This window comes from Centroberyx gerrardi, chromosome 5 (genome assembly GCF_048128805.1).
Source record: "Centroberyx gerrardi isolate f3 chromosome 5, fCenGer3.hap1.cur.20231027, whole genome shotgun sequence".
In the NCBI taxonomy this organism is placed as follows: Eukaryota; Metazoa; Chordata; class Actinopteri; order Beryciformes; family Berycidae; genus Centroberyx; species Centroberyx gerrardi.
Window position 1 is genome coordinate 8,797,045 of NC_136001.1, and position 20,905 is coordinate 8,817,949.

At 41.5% G+C, this 20,905-nt stretch overlaps 1 protein-coding gene across 1 annotated transcript in view; it reads right to left on the reverse strand.

Annotated features, from left to right (window-relative positions):
• Window positions 1–16,450: 16,450 nt before the first annotated feature.
• Window positions 16,451–20,905, reverse strand: part of dag1 (dystroglycan 1) — a 56,718-nt gene continuing 52,263 nt past the window's right edge. Inside the window, exon 4 of the mRNA XM_071916342.2 lies at window positions 16,451–20,840. Coding sequence (XP_071772443.1) covers window positions 19,014–20,840 — 1,827 coding nt within the window. The 3' untranslated portion in view covers window positions 16,451–19,013. The remainder of the gene's footprint in view (window positions 20,841–20,905) is intronic.

A 20,905-nucleotide genomic window follows, 5' to 3' on the forward strand; every position in this document is an offset into this window, starting at 1 on the left:
CCTTTCCAGACTTCAGTTAATTCAAAATGCCGCTGCCAGACTCCTCACTAATTCTAACAAAAGAGTACATATAACCCCAATTTTAGCTTCATTACACTGGCTACCTGTGCATTTTAGAATCAATTTTAAGATTTTAATTATCACTTTTAAGGCCCGGATGGGACTGGCCCCTGAGTATATCAATGAATGTTTAATACCATATGAGCCTAAGTGTAGCCTGAGATCCTCCGGTGGGTCCCTTTTAGAGATTCCAAGATCTAGATTGAAAACCAGGGGCGACCGGGCCTTTGCTCTCAGGGCCCTGTCGCTCTGGAATGATTTGCCGGAGGAGATCAGGCAAGCCACATCTTTGTCCTCTTTTAAATCTCTTTTAAAAACACACTTTTTTAGATGTGCTTTTACTTAATTGCTGTGTATGTCTAATAATCAATTCTATTGTTTTATTATTTTAATATCTTATCGTATACTTTATATAAGTATTCTTACTTTTATGTTCTTTTTATAATGCTTTTATTTTATTGTCATTTTGTTGGATTCTGTTTTTATTGCTGCTGTTGTGAAGCACTTTGTAATTATGTTTTGAAAGGTGCTATACAAATAACATTTATTATTATCATTATTATTATTATTATTATTATTATTATTATTATATCTGTTTAATATTGAAAAAGGTCCTTTTTAAAGAAAATAACACCACACAAGCATAAAGTAACATTCAAAGATCAGGTATATGTGGATAACTCAATTTTGATTTAAAAAAAAAAGTCAGTTAGAACCTTAAAATTAGCATTACTTCAGCACATTAGTGAGGACTTCAGATAGACCTAACAGTTATCAAACTAGCTAACAATCCCAGCAACCGCAAAGACTGCTTGAATTTAGCAGGGAGGATAATTAGTTAGCTTACTAAGCTATAGCTAGCTGGACTCTGGTAGCTATAGCAAGAATGGGCAAATATATTAGCCTACAATTTGAACCTATATCCTTCTGGATTTTTGAAATTTGTTTGTTTCTAATATGTGTTTCAGTGGGGAATCTGTGAAATGATAAATGTTTGTATGATGTGCATCTTGGTATACAACAGTACAACATGGCTGGGCTGTACTGGGTACTGAGGCCGCCGTATGAATAAGGTCAATGGGGCAACTGTATAGTTAATGACAAATTAAATTGAATGTTGTTTGTCTGATGTTTACATTTAAAAATAACAATAAAAACAATTTTCTGACGTGCTTTAAAAATATTGTATTCTATTTCTTTGAGATGATTATTATGATGTTGCCTTGAACGTGTTCTATTCTACACCTCATCCCTCAAGGTCCTCTCTTTCTTTTCCTCTCCTCCGCTCCCCTCCCCCTTCTCCTCTCCTGCCATTTCTTGACCCGTGAAAGAGAAGGACGAAGGAAAGACCTTGGCGAGAGTAGAAGACAGCTTTACTCTCTTTTGTTCCTTGGCTGGGATCCACTCTGGGTGCTACTTCCCTGCCACTGCTTTACGGTGCATCTATCTTCCACAGTCCTCGCATCTCCTCTTCTCTCCTCCACTCACCTCAACTTTTCTGTCCCTTTCCTCCCTCTCTCTCCTCACTTTTCCTGTTCCCTCCCCTCATCTCCTCTCCTCTCCCTTTTCCTCCTCCTCTCATTTCCTTTCCCCACCATTTTCCTCAGCTCCCCACTCCTCGCCCTTCGTCCCTCTCCCCCTTCCACCTCTCCTTTCATCTGCATCCCTGCCCCACTGCAATATGGCAAATCTGTCCCCCCAAAATAATTTCCGCTCTTCCCTTTCCTCCTCTGCTCTCCTCCCGTCCCTCCTCTCCTCTTCTTCTCTTCTCATTTTGCCTTTTCCTGGCTCGACCCCTCTGATCCTAAACCCGTAGGGGGCTAACACAACCTTTGATATCAGCTCCTCTCTGTTTGACATGACTCCTTGGGGGAATGGATGTACTGAGACACAGTAAGAGAGAGTGAGAGAGAGAGAGAGAGAGAGGGGAAGAGAGAGAGAGAGACAGATTTTACTGATACTCTAAACGCCAATGTCTTTGAGACAGATGACTTGGTCTCCGTTTCTCAGCGCCCGAGGCGAGAAATGTAGCAACATGACATGACACATAGGTCACACTGCTTCAAGTGGCAATATGTGTTCAGAGCAGATGAACAGGATGCACAAAACCTCACTACTGGAGGTCAAAGATACATAAAATAGACGAGACGATCGGTACACTCTATAAAGGATGGGTTCTTCTAAGGATGCGGTCACACTTACAGTTCGTTTTCTTTGGTACAAACCTTGGAAAATTTTACTTTGTTGTATTTTTGTATTTGGTTCATTTAGGTTCACACTGACCAATCACAAGCAAACCAGGGCTTGTGCACATAATTCTAGCTAATTTACTGGACAGAGTTTTGGTAACCTGTCATCCTGCCAGGTTAGATATTATGGTGACGGAGGGAATCAAAATAAAGCCAATTCCACTCCCAGTATCTTTAGCTAAGCATGATGGACTTGTCTACGGTCTTTGAACAATAAAAAGTTGGATATATGTTGGAAGTTCATGGAAATACTGTGAGGGTTCATAATGCTTCACAAGGTTGTTCTTCAAGGACACTGTGGTTGCACATCTTCTGAATGTTTCTTGTAGACTTTTTACTTAGAAAGTAGCACGTTTTTCTCAGTATTTGCAGTATTTATTGTGATACTGTGCAGATGCTAATGTTTTTAGGATGATGCTATGCTAGATTGCGCGGTCATCTGAACATGTTACATGCACTGTTGCAAAGCTGCTGCCATTTTTCTTTCCACATGATGGCAAGTTGATCAAAGATTTCATTTTCCAAAGAGTGGGTGTATTCTTTTTAGTTAATTACACCTGAAAAACCTTTCTTTGAATTTGGGAGTTTTTGAATTTACAGTTGCAGTCATTTAAATCATTTTGCTGTATGCTCATCTTATCTTTCTGTCTCACTCTCTATCTCCATGACTTCACTTCTGTTAATCAATCTTATCCAAATGTGAATTTTTATTTTCAGTATGATTCAGACAGAGATTTGATGAAATGTGGCATTATAATGAGGCAGCTAAACAACATAATGAAAAATATAATGAAATTGTTTTGAATTTCATTGGAAGTCAATAGGTCAAATTTAACATTCATTACTTTTTGCACTCTGGTTAGTGAGGCAACTTCATAAATATTACTTGGTTTAGGCATTGCAGAAATGACACTTTTTACATGCTTGTTCTTGTTGTAGGCCTATGCCACTTCACTCACGATTGCCGCCCAAGAGGAACTGTTTGGAAATCCTTAAGTACTTCTACAGGATCCATGCAGGGTTGAGGGTTACATCAGCTACCACTCTGTGTGAGCTGCATCGCTGCTGAATGACAGCCAAGTAAACCATCAGCGAACATTTTTGTGGTGGATAAGTGCAGCAATTATGAAAAGGTAGAGTAGCCTCTTTTACCCTGCCCCATGAAAAAGTTACATCATTAAAATACATTACAAACAGGACACGTTTCAAGAGGTCAATGTTGCCTGATAACACAATTAGTTTCATGACGTAAGTGAGCGAACTGACCTCATGTCAATGTCAGACATGCGGCAGCACTTCTATCCTTGATGCACACAGCTATCAAGGCTGCATTTACACAGCAAGATAGGTTTTTTTTTTTTTAACTCTTTCTAGTACAGATCAGATATTTTCACCACTATCTAAAAATCCAACAAATCCCATGTGGTGTTTCGCTATTCAGGCAGCCATGAGGAGATAAAATAAAATCAGAGAGTTGAAAATTCAATCCTTTGTGGCCATGAAAACTGAGCCGTAAGCCCTCTCTAGACGACATTAGTATTACCAGGTGAGGTTGGTAATTTGATTTTACCCTTCCACATCGGTAATTTCAGTCAGTGATCCAGACTGGGGGACCATGGTAATCCAGGGACATGCCACACAGCGTCACCCACAGTACAGCTCTTTTACATTCATTTTTCTATTTTTTCTTGGCACCAAACTGTGATTAGATGCACAATCTCTTCCTTTTATTGCTCATTTTGTTTTCTATTTGTGTGCTTATATTCTATTTGTACTTTTTTTCCCCTGCTGAATTCTATTACTTTTGCTGCTGCAATGGCCTAATTTCCCTATCATTAAAGTATAATTTAATCAATCGAGTCTAATCTAATCTAATCTAATCTAATCTAATCTAATCTAATCTAAAGAGCGATGCTGCTCCTTGTAATCCAGATGCCGGGTGCACTAGTCCGTAATTGCGTGAAACACCAGATGTCGATCCAGATGGGATTAAAATGACCCCAGGATGTCAAGAGTTCACTCTAAATACAGTAGGTCATTTCAACTGGAATCTTTACCAGAGTAGACAGAGAAAATCACTGACTGGATAAAACTCCTGGGTCCTTGGGATAAAAATTACCAATCACCAAACCTCCCCTGGTAATACTAATACTGTCCAGAGAGAGCTAGAAATCAAAATGATGATGCTTCTGATAGAAATAGTCTACAGTCCGTTAAGAATTTCAACTCCAGCTTTAAAGCTTTTCTTGTCATATATTATTGAAGAGAAACACAATGTTCAGCTGGTAATTGAATTCTTTGGTGTTAGAGTGAGAGGCATCAATCTTGGTCAAATAACGTCAAAAGGGGCGGAGACCGGTGTGCAGTGACGCTTCATTAAACAGCTAAGCTACTCCAGGCATGGTTGTAAAAGATTGTAAAACTTAAGTCCTATCAGACTTTGGTATTATCATCTTATCTGCTGTCATGAGTAAACACTGGATAAATCCCTCAGACACCTCTTGGGGAGAGAGAGGGAAGAAAAAGACCAGTACACAAGTGCATACACACACACACACGCACACACACACACAGAGGCAAACACAGGCACAAACACGCACGCACAAGCAAATGCAAGGGCACACACACACACACAGGAAAATGTACACACACACACACACACACACACACACACACGCCCATCCACCCTGCCTGGCAGAGCAATGTGTTGCCTGGCATTCTGCAAATGTCAGAAGGATAGTGTTCACAAATTCAGCCAGGCACCTGGGAGATTACATTTTATCAACATACAAATGAGCACTGCTTCATACTACACTGGGCACTGTGACAGAATACTAACCATGGCTGAGGTGATAGGAAAATGGCTGTGACATTGAACTGTGGAGCATCTGTGTGTCTGTGTGTGTGTGTGTGTGTGTGTGTGTGTGTGTGTGTGTGTATGTGTGTATGTGTGTATGTGTGTCTGATGTAACTGTGTGTGTTCGCGTGCCTCGCTGTGTATGTTTACCTATGCGCCTGCCTGTGTAACTATGCGTGCGCCTGCCTATGCCTGCCTGTCCTTGTGTGTGTGTGTGTGTGTGTGAGTGTGCATGTGTGCTAGAGCTCTGTGTGTGTTATTGAACCAGTAGAGCTGTGATGTGGGTGTCTGTTGCCTGCAGTGTCAATGTAGCTGAATATGAAAGGGGAATAATCAAATAGGGAGACACTGACTCTCTTCGGCTTTTATTTTATCTGCAGTCCAAAGACTTCAGATTATACTCCAATGGCTGTGGGACAACACATATCATTAACCTGATTTAACACTAGAAATACAGTAGCATAGCAAACCAAGGGTAGTTTGTTATGCTACTTGCACATATGAATAATACCACCAACGTTGGCTTTTAGGGTTTTATTTTGGAAAGGTAGACATTTTCCAAAAATTCCCAAGTGGTTTTCTATCGTTTGATGAATTCTCAAGATCATGGACAATGCAATTGACACAATCAAATTGCATTGACTGATCTACAATTTTATTTTATTTTTCTAGATGCTTAATATAAAAAATGACTGTCCATATTTTTCTTTTACAATGCAGTTTGATGTTATAGGATTGAATTTTCTTTGACCTTTACAATACAAAACTCCTAAAACCACAGAAAAAACAAAACAGAAAAAACAATCTTGGGAAATGTTAGGAAATTGCTACTTTGCAGCACAAAAGTCAATTTTGATGGATTTCAAGAAATGTTTTTTGCTGGATTTTAAAGGACAGTTTCTTCGATATACTGCATATATACTGAGTCCTATGTGATTGTCGCCTTGGAAGGAGTTAATACCTCAGACTGCTGTTCAGCATCTTTTTCTATTACTGAGGGGTTTGGTTGCCATTGTGCTGTTATTCATCAGATCCTCATCCTTCCAGTGCTTCCATCAGTCCATCTGAAAATGCACCTGACCTCATCTCAGATTACCTCTTTTGATGAAAATGTCAGGTTAACTAAAGTGTCACTTTGCCCTGAGAATCTGCTATGTTGCGTGTCATACTGTTGTTGGAGATGTCCCACTTTTCACTGCGGGCTTGCTGAACTTACTGATGCACATGGGCTTGTTTGGAGAGAACTGTGCTTGTTCTCCAACCATTGGAAGTTGCAAATTGCATGGTGTGGTGAGGCATTGGTTCAGAGAGTTTTGTGTTACGCTATACTAATGTGGTTCCTCTTCAAGAAAGAATTGACAGTGGTTCGGATGCTGAATAAATGCATGAAGGTGCACTAACGGCCTCCATGGCACAGCAAAGCGCCTCCTCTAGTGGCATTTCAAACACATGTAGTGATGTTCATATGTTTTCAAGGTATTTCTGGTACACAAGTCAAGTAGAGGTGTTTGCGCTCTTAACAAAAAGGCTTACCAAAAATGTAAGTCAGGTGCGTAGGACGAGCAAATGATCAATAAGTTGAAAGAGAATTTCTGTAGTCCGTTTTGTATTCATTGTATGCATTTCATGTCAAGCTAAACCTGATTATTGTCTGTATCCATGCAGTTGTATAGACCTCCTATGGCCTCAGCTGCCTTATTGATGAACTAATTGTTGGCACGCCCCATTTGCCACAAGTCTCTCTGATTGGCTCACACTGAATTTGGAGGAGTCTATACTGTAGGTCTTTGTATAGTGAGTCTTTGTGTGGTGCTGAGGATGCTCTTATGACCGAAGCTTTCACCTTTTGTTTGTTCACTGTACTTTTACCAGTTTTTGTTTGGGCATTATGTTAATAAATATTTCCCCTTTTTTGCATCTGAGGAGCCTCTTTTGTATTTTTTGTCGGCTACTCTCTTCAACCCAAGGTGTTTGTGGTACATTTTCAGCAGCAACACGGGGATGAAGCCTATAATGAAGCCTGTAAGCCTATAATGAATCCCTAATATCTAAATTCATAGGAAAGAGCTGCTGTGATGTCCGAGGTATTAACTGCAATGAGGATACGCATCAAAACTACTGGTGTTGCTAAAATCGTTTGTGAAGGAGTTACGTGTAGCCACAGAGGAGAGGGAGAAGGAGGTGAAGAATAGGAGAGAAAACAATAAGGAGAAGGAGGAAGAAGGGAGAGGAGAAGACAAGAAGGGGGAAAATGGAAGAGCGGAAATGATGATGAGAAGAGGAAGGTGGAGGAAGACAAGAGGAGGAAGAGAAGGAGGTAGCAGAGGGAGAAAAACGTAAGGGGGGGGGAATAATATTTATTCATTAAATTGTGGTAGAGGTCACACAGTGTGAAAGTTAATCAATTGATATTAGTAACGATGATCGTAGAGAAGCTGAGAGAGACAGCGATCCCCAGATGTGCCGGGTTTCAATCCCACAGCAACTGGTGAGGCAGATGAGATATTGATGTTGTGATTCCACAGGTATCAATACGTGATTTATTCTCTGCTATCATATCTGTGTGTGCTATTTATTTTCCCATCAATATGCAAAGTGTTAATACATCAACACAGGTTTATATAAAATGCTCTCTGAAGTCATTTGATTTGATTTGAAGTTGTACAATAAAGAATGTAGGCCGATATATAGAGATGGAGGGGGAAAAAGCAAGACAGAGCTCTTACTATAGCAATATCTTTCATCTTGAACCCCCTTTCTTTGTGTGTGTGTGTGTGTGTGTGTGTGTGTGTGTGTGTGATGAGTGACAGCACCATATTGACTTTTATGAAAGCCAATGTGAATGAGAGGTCACTCCGATAATCAGGGCAGCAAAATAGGAGGAGGGAGGTGGAAAGAGAGTGAATCGGAGAGACGGAAAGTAAAAGAAATACAGATAAAGAGACGGAAACAGAGCAAGCGGCAAGACAGATAGATAGATAGATAGATGGATAGATAGATGGATAGATAGATAGAGGGACAGTGGGAAAGACAGAAACTACAAACAAATCTGTCATGAGTCGAGCGCTGTTGCCTTGCCAACTACTCATCACCAGTGAAGCGCCTCTGGCTGTACTTTTGTGGGAAATTGATGTGCACAGGACAAATGAGGAAATGTCATTCCTTTTTTTACAGGATGTATGATTTAATTGCTTCCTCTCTCTTTTCCCTCCATCTTTCCAAAACCCAAGTGCAGTTATCTTAAAGCCATTTTGATCTAAAGCCTTATGCTTGAAATTTGTTTCTTAGACAAATATAAATAGTGAAGTTGATCCTATGTATGAACTTCTTTCCAAAGCCTTTGCCTTTCCATCAAGGCAAAGGGCGGCTACTTTAAAGAATCTAAAATATAAGATAGTTTTGATTTGTTTGACAATTTTTTGGTCGCTGCATAATTCCATTTGTGTTATTTCATAGTTTTGATGTCTTTACTATTATTCTAAAATGTGGAAAATAGTAAAAAGAAAATAAAAATGTGCGTGTGTCCAAACTTTTGACTGTGTATACTCCTGTTATACCCTTGCATACACTTCAGGTATCTGTGTGTGTGCAAATAACTATATTGATAATTATATATATAGATATATATGTTATATATATATGTATACAGTATATGTCACAGTACACTGGTGTCCTAGAAAGCAACAGAGATAAAAGTCTTTATGATCACACTGTTTTCCTCACAACAAAGGAACATTCAGTCCTTTAATTTTCCTTCTTCAACTGTTTGTGGCATTCTCAAAATGACTGAGGCGGCATACACACACGCACATACACACACACACACACACACACACACACACACACACACACACACACACACACACACACGTACACGGTCAGGATGATGGATTTGAAGAAGACAGGTAGAAACTTGTCAATAGCTGCAGCATTTTAGAGGGAAAAAAAGAGGAAAGAAAGAGAAGCATTTCAGTACAACCAGACAAGAACTCGTTATGTGGTTTACAAAAGCAATAGACGGTTTGTGGGGGAAGTGGAGTGGGGGTGGAGAGAGAGAGAGAAAGGGGAATGAAAAGGAGAGAGAGAGAGAGAGAGGGAGAGCGAGGGAGAGAGAGACTCCATTCACACTTCCCTGTTGGAAGAGACAAGGTCAAGAACACTCAGCGTGACAAGATGAGTGATTGGAGAGGAGTTTAAAGCAGAATCTGTTCCATTAAAATCGCTGGGAATCAGACAAGTGTGGCGCCTTCGAGTGTGTGTGTCCGCACCTCAGAAGAAGATAGATAGATCAGGGGAGCCGGATAGATGGACAGGCAGATAGCCAGACAAACAGCTAAAATGGTCAGATGGACAGCCGATAGCCAATAAGTCGGAGTCTTTTCACCCAGGCCTTTTTTCAAACTGGGGGTTTGCTTTTAAGACTTTTAATTATCACCATGAGGGTTCAGAGGAGATCAGTGTTCTCACAGATTCACAGCATCTCCTATGTGAGCACAGTCAGTGACGTGGGATGGATAATAGGAAAAATAAGAATGTCTGATAGGTCCCATAGATTTTGATTACAGGTCTTGACTTGTATGATGTTAGCATGTATGTACATTTAAAGGGGGGGATAAGTAAAGTTCACTGCCCCATAGAACAGAGTGACCATAATATATCAGGGGATTGATATGGCTGTTGATCAGTAGCAGTGACTCAAGCACCTATATTTTCAACAATGGAGGACGGTGCTACGAGTGAGCGGCCGGCGTTGCAAGACATTTCAGCTGCAAAGGCTAATAAGTCTCGTTCTCAACTCTCTTTGGTCCGGATATTGTCAGACCACAGGGGAATGGCAAGTCTGATCAAGCATCTGACATCTGTAAGTATCGGTGAAGAAAACTCTGCGAGGATTTAGGATAGGCCTACAGGTGTTCGTTCAATAAAACATTGTTTGAAAACTAAGCTATGTTGTCATTTCATCTTTTCAGTCAACATTAAAATCAAGGGGATCGTAAATGCAACATTATCGATACAAAGTCTCCACTCACTGGATGCACTTTGAACTGCAATAATGAATCAGCGCTTCAGGCTTTGAGGCTCCGGTTGCAATGCCTAGATAAGAAAAAAAATGTTAACCTTATTATTTTGAACGAGTAGGCCTATTATTGACGAGTATTCGAGTATTTGTTCAGAAATCACAACAAGTATTCTTAGCCTGTAAAAAGGCATCCGGGCCGGCTCTACAAACTCCTTAATGTCCCTTTAATGCCCGTTTAAGAAAGTGTTTCTCAGCCTGAGATGTTTGATCTTTTGTTTTTTTCAAAACCTCTATTTTTGCAGGTCAGGTTTGCTGAGCATGCATGCTGTTTTTCAGAAGCAGCGCGCCTCACAGTCATACAGTTACATGTATTCACAGCAGGGAGCCGCCCAGTACAACCACAGATCTGCTGCTGCCGGACGGTGAGCGGTCGGAGGTGGAGTGCCTTGCTCAAGGACGCCTAGAGGCTGTTTGGAGAGGGAAGGGAGAGCGTTACTCATTCACTTCACCCACCCAGACTTTCTCTCTGCTCTGAGGATTCAAACTGCCAACTCTCTTGTTACCTGCCTGCTCCTCTAACCTTTAAGCTGTGTAAACTCTTGCAGATAAAAAGACAGATAGGAAAGATAGTCAGAAAGTGAGGGAGAGAAAGAAAATCTTTCACTGAGATGTTGAGAATTTTTTACTGAGATGTTTTGAAGGCATGTGTCAGACCTTAAGACAGCGCTTTCAGCACTGGCAAGTGAACGGGATAATTTGCTCTTTCCCCACATTTCTCTTGTATTTGATCTTCAGTGTTTTTCATTAACAGATGTTTAATTTATGGGTGTCAGGGTTTGGTTGAGTTTTTATCTATTTGAAATCAGGTACCTCTTACAAGCTGACTGTGAATGTCCTTTATAGGTTAAGACTGTCAAGCGCAACCTGAGATGAAAGTGTAGGTATTGGCAAAGTTTTCAAGCAACACGTCACACACCAACTTCAGCAAACAGAAAGAGAGACGGGACAAAGAGAAAATTATAAAGTGAGAAATGGAAAAAGAAAACGTTTTCATTGAATCTTCCACTTTTGATGCTCCGAAGGCATGAATCAGACACTAACCTTCCACTTTCAGCGCTGCGGTACTCTTACACTGCAATTGCAGTGTATTTGGGCCTGAGTGTTTTCCATCGACCGATCTGTTTTGAAGTGAAGAAATGTGTGGTGTTTAGGTTCTCACTAAGTTTTAATCTTTTTGAAAACCAGGCTGACTCGGAGCGTCCCTCAGTGTTGCACAATGGTGAAGAAAAACCATGATGTGACCTTTTTGTTGAACACAGTGAGTCCAATATGACTTGCTTTACACATGGACACAATATTTTCTCAAGTGTCTGTCAGCCATCTTCCTTGCTCCAGTAGTGTAGCCATCATAACAATGAACTACTGCTTAAAGGGATGGTTTGGGGTTTTTGGACCCATATATCAAAACTCTCACTTACTAATCATGCTGACAGCTGCAGAAAACACTGATATCCATGACACATGCGGTTAGAAAAGCCCATTGGAGCCGTTAGCTTCTTCCTGCCAGCTGAATATTGCTACTGTGTTTGAGACGTGAAGCGAGGTGAAAAAGTCTCCCCAAAAATGCAGTTTGTACATTCCACAAAGAAGAGATTATAGTTATCAAATGCAGTTGTTGGTTTCCAGGCTGTGATAATGAAGATTTAGCTTGGTCACCTTGTTGTTTCATAGAGTTTGAATGAAATAAAGAAAGTCAGAATGTCTTGGGTTTATGGGAAGCCCATCTCAGCCCAGGCATTATTTGGTTCATTAAGTAAAATTTAAAATGTGTTCCTTAGAGACAGCCATTAAAAAGAGATGTAATAATGTATACAATTTACTATTGTGTAACCTGACACCATGGTCCAGATGGAAAAAAGTCCCAGATTCCAGATTTAAGGTAAAGGTTTTGGTCATAGTTAAAAACTTTCGCTGAAAATAACAACTTTACTCGCAGTAGACAACTTCACTTCAGTTGAGAATTGAACCTCGGTCACTTGAGTTGAAGGTAAGTGTATCTGCCATCCGCCCCTCCGACCTTCACACCCTTACTTTCCACCGCGCTATTTCAATGTCAAACTACTTCCTGTTTGTAGTCATGTCTCCCCCACATATTCCTAAATGGTGGGAAAGGGTATTTCTCTCACTGTTTGTGCACAGGTCACATTAATTGCATTTTAAGACATTGTGCTCATTTCACAACATTTCAGGAGATCAGGCTGTAAAATACTGTAGATGCAAAGTCACGTCTTCCAGTCTGCTGTGAGTTTTTGAGACCAGTCATTTGTTAGATGTTGTATGGTAACACTCTGGCCAACAGAGTCTGAATCTCTCACCTTCACAAACTAAAACTAAATGTGACTGTCAAAGTTTGGCATGAAAAATTGAGTGTAAACTAATGTGTTATGTTTTTCGCTTAATCAAAAGTTTCCTTTTGAATATGCAAATGGTCTGTTTGGGGTGACTTTGTCTTAACGCAGTGCAAGCTAGAGGCCAACGCTGTCGAGGGGCCATTTCAAACCACAGGTGTCACAGATTTGAATAATCTCTACAGCGATCAGCATGATTGATAAGTATAAGAAACTTTAAAGTGACTCCCAAAATCCCAAACTTTCCCTTCAGCTATGCCTTTGCCTCGATGAGGAACTGTTTGGAAAATGAACATTAAAAGATATTAAAAAAATGACCTTAGGACTTGAGGATTAACAGAGTTGAGTGTGACTATTTAGGCAGAATTAAGAATAGAATACAGCGGCCTCTAATTTAGACACAGGATGAATGCATGAGATTAAATGAAACTATAATGATCCCCCTGGGGATATGGGAGGGAGGGACGGCTATGATGGCTACCACTGTATTTCCAATCATCTTATGTATTATTATGGAGGCAGAAAGAGCATCTAGACAGAGTATAGTGGAAACACTTGTTTTAATACAAGATTTCAACATACAGCATCTAGTAGCATAAATAAACTGAATGCTATTAATCACAGAAAGAAATAAAATGAAGACAGAACAGAGTGAACTTGGTGAGCTCAGTCATCCTGTGCATTCTGGACTCAGGCATTCATTCGACCCTCAGTGTGTGTCTAGGTGGAAAGTCCCCATGATAATATGGACAATAGCCAGGCTGCAGAGGAGTGGATGAGTTGTTTTCTCAATGACTTCTTCCTCAAGGACTTTCCCTGGGATGGATAGTCGATTTACTTTCAATTTAATGATCCTTCACTTGCAAAAAAAAAAAAAAAAAAAAGAGGTATGATATTGAATCTTTTGGCTATACCACTTTCTCAACAAAAAAAAAATGCACAGCCCAACTGTCAAAATGTTCAATCTTGTACTTTTGTTCAATTACTGAAAAGAGATTCAGTCAGCTCAATTTACAACTCATAAAGTCTGTCACAACTTCAGAGAGAACAAATCATCGATCAGAGGACTGAATGAAGGGAATTGTGTCATTTTTTTTTTCTTTTATTCCAGTTTGTCGAGTGAATTTTTCACCTGGTTCTCACTGTAAATTTCCTTGTCTTGTTCAGTGTTTCTTGTCTGATATCAAACTGACTGTATGATATGACTGACAGACCCAGAGTTTCACACTTTATATATGTAACACTAAAGTCTAAACACGGTACAAAATGTCTATTCCGTCCAGAATTTAGATTACGTGTTGGGAAACTGGTGTTAAACAGAAAGGAAACAATGGACAAGGAGACAAAGCGTCGTTTCAAAAATCCATTACAAGCATAGTAATATTCATAGTGTTATTCAAACCATCATCACTACTTCTATCATTATTACTGTTATTTTCATCATCATCATTCCACTTGTAAGGAGTCATCTGAATACAAATACAAAAAATAAAATTGTTGCTCCTGTTGCGTGAAAATCTTGTAACTGTGATTTGTTAAGTAGAAGTGCGCTCGTCCGACCCACATCGAGCTCAGGTGCAGGATGAAGTCAAAACTCACAGTAAAATAAAAGGACATCCACTCACAGAATTTTAAGCTCCCAGCAAGTTCATAGCAACGTTTTGTCCGACAAGGTCTTAACTAAAATCGCATTGTGACCATGAGAAATTATGCATTCTGTTTTTTTTTTTTTAAGATACGTGGTTTTTATCCAACAATATGCTAGAGCAGAAATCAGTAGGAAATTGTTATATGGCAGCTGCAAAGGGGTTTATGAGGCATAAGGCTGAGTTAATGTGACACACAGCGTTACACTGCATCACAAATTGGCAACAATAGAGCAAGTGGACAAGAAACATATTAACCAAAAAAAGGAGACTCATCATTCTGTGGGCCAAAGCTGACTTGAATACTGTGGGTAATTAATGGTTATATTAACACAGGGACAGAAAATCTGTCTTTCTATTCTTTGTGGTTCAGATTGGATCTTTCTGGTTTTTGCCTGTTTAGACAGCCATAGAAAAGATCAGGATCAGATCTTCTCCACAAATGTTAAAAGCCTGCGTCAACCAATTCCATCAGGAGTGTGAGTATGTATAGAATGCATACCCAGTGACTTCTTTTGTTTTTCTTTTCGTATCCTTTGTAACACCCACAGCCCACATCTAACAAACACTGCAAAAGTAATTCACTCACAAGATTTCAAAAGGCAACAGAACCGGAGTGAGAGAACAAATGCACTTTATGTGCTTCTGTGTGTATTTTATCTTTGGTTTTCTTCTTCTTTCAAACATAATCAAGTCTTCCAAGTATCCAACTGTGTGGCCTGCTGTCCCTCTGACATGAGCCTCTGAGTTGAGCGGGAGTACTGCGTGAGGCTTAATTGAAAGTCCATGTTAAATGTCAGTTTGGACATTTCCTTAAACCTGATTGTACGCTAGTGTGTGGCTGTTCCAGAATTTCCAGAATTTGGGACGAAATTCATCTAGTATCTAAGAATAGGAGCGCTGAGGACTAGGTATCTAAGGAACCTGGGACAGTTTTACCTCTTAAATCATAGTTAAGTGTATGGTCGTGTAGTCTGATAATTGATCCTACTCTGAGGCTTCTATTCCGAGAAGTACTCCTATTCTTGGATGCATTAAGTATAGTGCTGCTATTCTGAGAGGCTTTATAAAGTACAAACCCTTGGCTCTAAATCACCAGTGTCCTACAGAAACCTTGTAGCTCTGATTTTGCCTCTTTACCATAACAGACAGCTGCCATCATCCCTTGTGTGTAAAAAACATGTCATGACCGTTGGTCCTAGCCAAACTACTTGCAATGCCTTGTGAAATTTCAAAAATACACACAAGCATGAATGTGGAAAATCAATCAGTTTTCCTCAATTCGTGAAAAGTTGACTTTTTCTATGATACAAGGTTCCAGCAGGATACTGACAAAATGGCACTACAGATAATTTCAGCAACTCCCCTGTGATTGATTGAGCTTGTCTGGCACGTTGAAGCCGATTGATTAGGCCCCTGTAAAATGCAAACTCGGCACATCTGTAATCTTTCAGACAGGCCCGATCAGACGCTCGGCACATTGGAGTTGAAGATTTCCACGTGCAATCCTCCTACACCGAATTCTAGCTGTAAGTGGTTGAGTTATGCGAATGGTCCAGGCTCTTTATAGAGCTTAGCGGTCTGAGTAGCAAGAGGCATCATCATGGGCTGTAAGGCCTCAAGAAACACAAGAGAAAATCTATTGCTTAATGGAAGACCCCTCTTTACCCTTAAAACTCCACATCCCCCCTTCACCTGCCTCTCTACTACCATCGCCCACAAGCAGCTACATGCAGGATGGTTAAAATCACTGTTTACATTTCAAAATGCCTCATCAAATTCTTAACTTTCGCAGCCAGTCCCTTCTGTTGAGTGTGTTTGTGCACAAAAATACTGACAAATGCCCCGTCGTATTGCTGATTTTTGTTTGAGAGAGAATAAGAGCTAACAAGACTAGCTCTATAAAGGACCTTGTCATGTCCTTATAACACGCAGGCACCCATCTGACAAGGTGTCTCAATCAAACCCAGATCAATCCTCCATTAATCTCTGTCATCCCTGTGATCCGTTTATCCATTTCAGCGACTAGGCATGCCTTGGGAATACATCCATCACCATTCCCTCCGCTTCCAAATTAAACTCTGTCATGAGTGATCAGAGGGGTGCCGCAGAGCTTGCAAATTGTTTACATCTAATCAATATTCTAAGTAATCAATGCAAATGATCTGTATGTAATGTGTGGGTAAGAGAGAGATGGAGCTGAGAGAGAGTGTTTTCACAGCGTAGCCTTTTTAATGGGCAGAGCTTTCAAACTGAATTGTCCAACTAGTCATTCAATAGCAGAATAATTTAGTACAAAAAGGACAGCAGTATGACCGTTCCAATGAGTCCTAAGAGCTAAGACGGTCGCTGGACGGCAAGCCGTCTAGGGACAGAAAACCTCTTGTGGACTTCAGACAGATTGATTTATCAATTCAAGGCTAAGTGGAAGCAGTAGAAAAGTGACAGTGACCAAAAACCTCATCCATAAACATCAATCAGTTTTCAATGGGATGTATGACAAGATAACACACTTCCCGTCCGAGGAAAACTCCCAACTGAGCCGGTTGGGGCGAGTTGAGTCAGATACATGGATGGAAAAGGGTTATTTTTTTATCGTACCAGTTGGTTTTATTATGACAATGCACACTTGTTAAGCAAAAAAGCCTTGGCATCCTGCAAAAACCAACAACATTATGACATTATACGTATCACTTGCTTGAGCCTGCATTGACCAGTCACCAAATGGACTGCACCTTACATTATTATTGCAAAGGGTCACTTTCAGTCGAAACTCATCAGCAAACATAAGGACATAAAAATAAAATTTGTGATTACATAAAATATGGGTCATTCCAACTTTGAATAGTGGGAGATACATTTTGATATGCAAACACACACAATAAAATAAAACACTTGAAATATGTGACCCATGAGAAAAAAAAAAAAAAGTGTACATAACTGAATCATAATTGAATCTCTAAGCTAAGATTTTACAAATCGCAGAAGACTAATCATTAATCATGTTTTCTTTTAATAATCAAACAATTTGAGGCTGTATCAAAAACTTTGTAAAAAAATTAGATAGAGATTTTCATCGACCATTTTTCAGTGTGTTTTCCCTCAGATGAGCTAATTACTGGAAACTCAGTGTTCTTTCTTCCCTCCGTCTCTCTGCCTCCATCTCAGCCACAGTCGTCTCCTCCGTGACCTCTAAAATGTGAATATCTGTACAATCCCATCTGGGACAGTCTCCATGGCACGCTATGTTTCTCCTCAGACCGGAGAGAACGCCTCGTTACATAAAAAAATAATTATCCCTGGTCCAAAATAAACTGTAGGGCTCTTCTTCCCATTTAAGTAAATGTTTGGAGCTACTTTATACAGTTTAAACCTGATGGGTGAACTATAGTATGTACAAAAGACACTTCCTGTTGCATCCCCGAAAAGGCAGAAATGGCATTTTAGTTTGCTATAGTTTTGTTAACTTTCTAATTTGAAGTCAAAAACGTGGAGGGAGAGGGTTCAGTTGCATTAATCGAAATCCATGTGAAACTACATCTCACAAGTTAGATCATCTGTACTAGAAACAATAGTTCATTATATTTCTTCACTAACCGTGAGTGAAAGTTGTTACTTTCTTCCAATGTGCCATTATTCACTCTCCCTCACAGATCTGAAACAACAGTGCATGGTCCAAACTAGTTTTCTTGTTGTTTACACCTAGCCAAGCCTATTGGATCTGCTGAGGGGATGTGAGCAAATGGGAGGAGGGTGGGATTTTTATTTAATGGAAACCATCCATTGTTAGCGCGGATCAGACCTATTATTGTTTTACAAAAAGGGGAAAAAGAGCTCCTGCAGGTTATTTTAGTGAGGCACTCCCTTTCTTCCCTCTTTCCTTTCTTCCACCACCAAAAAAATATAATAACACAATCTATCAGAACATCTTCCAGATATACAGTGAATTTTTAAAACCGATAAAACAAACAAATCATTTATTATCATTTCTAAATCTTTTTTAGGCTACCTTGTTATTCTCATCTTTACTAGACATTGTGAATAAGGATAGAAACAGACAGCTAGTGTTAAAAGGCAAACCGTATTGAGTCTGAATACACACACACACACGCATACGCACGCACCCCGGCCTACCATTCTCTTGTGTTGTCTGCAGGGGCGATTCGAGATCCTTGTGATAGTTTTTTTTTTCATATTCAGAGAATCTCACTCTCCTTATTAAAAACCAGAGTTGTTGCCTGCAGTGGTCTGATGGCAGTTCATTGTCTTCTCGTATTATTCAAAAGCAAGACAAAAGAAGAGCTGTTAGGCAAAGGATTTTGAATTGAAGTCAGTCCGGAAAAAAGAACAATCTCGGGATAAAGACACAAAAACAAAAGAAAAGCCAGTTTTCAAAACAACAGAGAAAAAAATGAAAGCGCAGGGAAGGGAGAGCACATTTCCCAATTGTCGCTGCTGACCAACTGGTCGGCCCGTAAGCCAACGTGACGAGAAGTTGTTTGTCTTTTGCAGGCCACCGTATAGCTGGGCTACCACTAAAACAGTAGTCCCTCCCAGCTTTTTCAACCAATCAGCCCGTCTCTACTGTAAAACCCCTCCCCACCCATTACTCCCCCTCCTAAACCAAGTCCCCTTTAGCTGTTTTGTACTTATAGCACCTCTTTTCATCCCTCCCTCTGTAAATATCCAAACAGACAAACATCAGCATGGAAACCGTCACAGTTCCTCAGGCATCCTCTCCCTCCATCCTATGAGGGGAGGGCTGGACAAGTCTTAGGGCGGGACGTAGGGAGGTGGGGATCTGTAGGGGGTCATGTTCTTGGGACGGGAGCCCTTGCCCTCCATGGGAGCGGTGAAGGGAGGTGGAGGCTGGTAGGGAGGCGCGTTGGGGTCCTCGTCCCGCAGAGCTGTGTACTCCCCGAGCAGCTCCTGGTTGAGGGGAGTGGTCTCTGGCGTGGCCATGTTGGGGTACTCCGGGGGCGGAAGTGGGGGCTTCTCTTCCTGCAGAATCAAGGGCATGCTGGAAGAGGGAGGCGGCTTAGAGTCATCCAGCTCATCGGCGAATATAATCGGCACACCTTTTTTGATGAAGGTGGCCTGGTCCTCGATGGTCAGCTTGCCCTTTCGTTTCTTCCTGTAGCAGATCATGGCGATAATGCCTGCAATCAACAAGATTGCGGCCACCACCACAGCGGGGATGACCGTGTGGAGGTAAACGTCATCTGTGCTCTGCCGGCCTGTTCCAAGAGCTGGTGTGACTGGTGGAGGTTCAGGTATATCGATTTCTCCTGGTGGGATGAAGGAGTACGTTCTGCAACTCGCCTTTCCCTTGACCATGACGTCCATTGGTCTGAACTCTGGCTCCATAGAGTTCCTGAAGGTCTTTGAGGGCTTTCCCTCAGGAGTGGCGAGCTTCTTGCTCATGGTTGTGATCTGTTCCTTTGGACATGGGTGCTGTGGGAGGCTGGTGTTTGTCCACTCCACCACAATGGACCCTTTGGTGATGTTTCTCAGGCTCACCGTGCTGCTGTTGCGGTCACCAAGTGCATACGCCAGCTTCTTGACCAGAAGGATCTTCTTGTGGATGTCATTGGTGACTGACCGTGGCTCACCGTCGAAACGGGCCGTGAAGATCACAGGGGTCTTGTCGTTGGCGGGCCAGCGGTTCACCCGGACCTCAAAAGCATCAATTGCATTCAGGCCACCTTTGTCAGTTGCCTGCATGAAATATTCATGCTTTCCGACATGTTGAACATCAGGCAGGCCATAGAGAAGTTGGCTGGTGGTGTTGAACTGGATCCAGGAGTCATCTCCAACCACCTCATTGTGGTTCTGTCGCAAAGTTAGCCGCAGCTTGTCTGTGGTACCATCCTCTTTATCGAAGAACGTATCAGACGGGATCTTGACCTCGAAATAGGTGCCCACCAATGCATTGACCTGGTCGATGGGGTTACGCAGAACAGGCTTCTCATTGTATGGGTCCGGGATGACACCAGCAGCAGGTGTGGTGCGCCTGGGTGGCTTGGCTGTGGTGGTCTTAGGCTCTCTGGGCACTGGTGTGGTTTTAGGCTTCTTGGGTTTCCTGGTGGGTCTTCTGGTAGGCGCGGGTGGAGTAGCAGTGGCTTCTACATATGTAGGCCTGGTCATGGTTGGCTGGATGGGGATGGTGCTGGTGGTCTCCATCACCCTCGTTGGTTGAGGTGGTCCCAAGGTTGGGGTGTGAGCGATAGGGTCGCGGACCCTGATTGTAGGCTTGCCCGGCAGGGGAACGGGGCCTCTCACTGGGGGAGCAGAGCTTTCTGTTGGTGCAGCAATGGAAGGAGAGGAGAGGGTTGGGATAATCCTCACCGGAGGCTCCACCAGAGTTGTAGGAGGAAGCACGGTCAGAACAGGTGTTGGGGTGTTGTTCAACGCACGCCTCACCCGCTTGGGGATGTGGGGTTTCTTGTTGGCAATGTGCCAGCCCACCACAGGGTAGCCGAGCTTGGCTGACATAGTGCCCTCCTTAGCGGGAGTGTGGACACTGTTGATGTTTGGGACTGTGCTCTGGTCCAGAGAGCAGCCGAGCTTCCAGGATAGCAGAGCTCCATTCTCCACCACCTGAAGAAACGAGAAATATATATAAATAAACATTGATTTGTTAACTCAGTCCATCCACTTGTTGA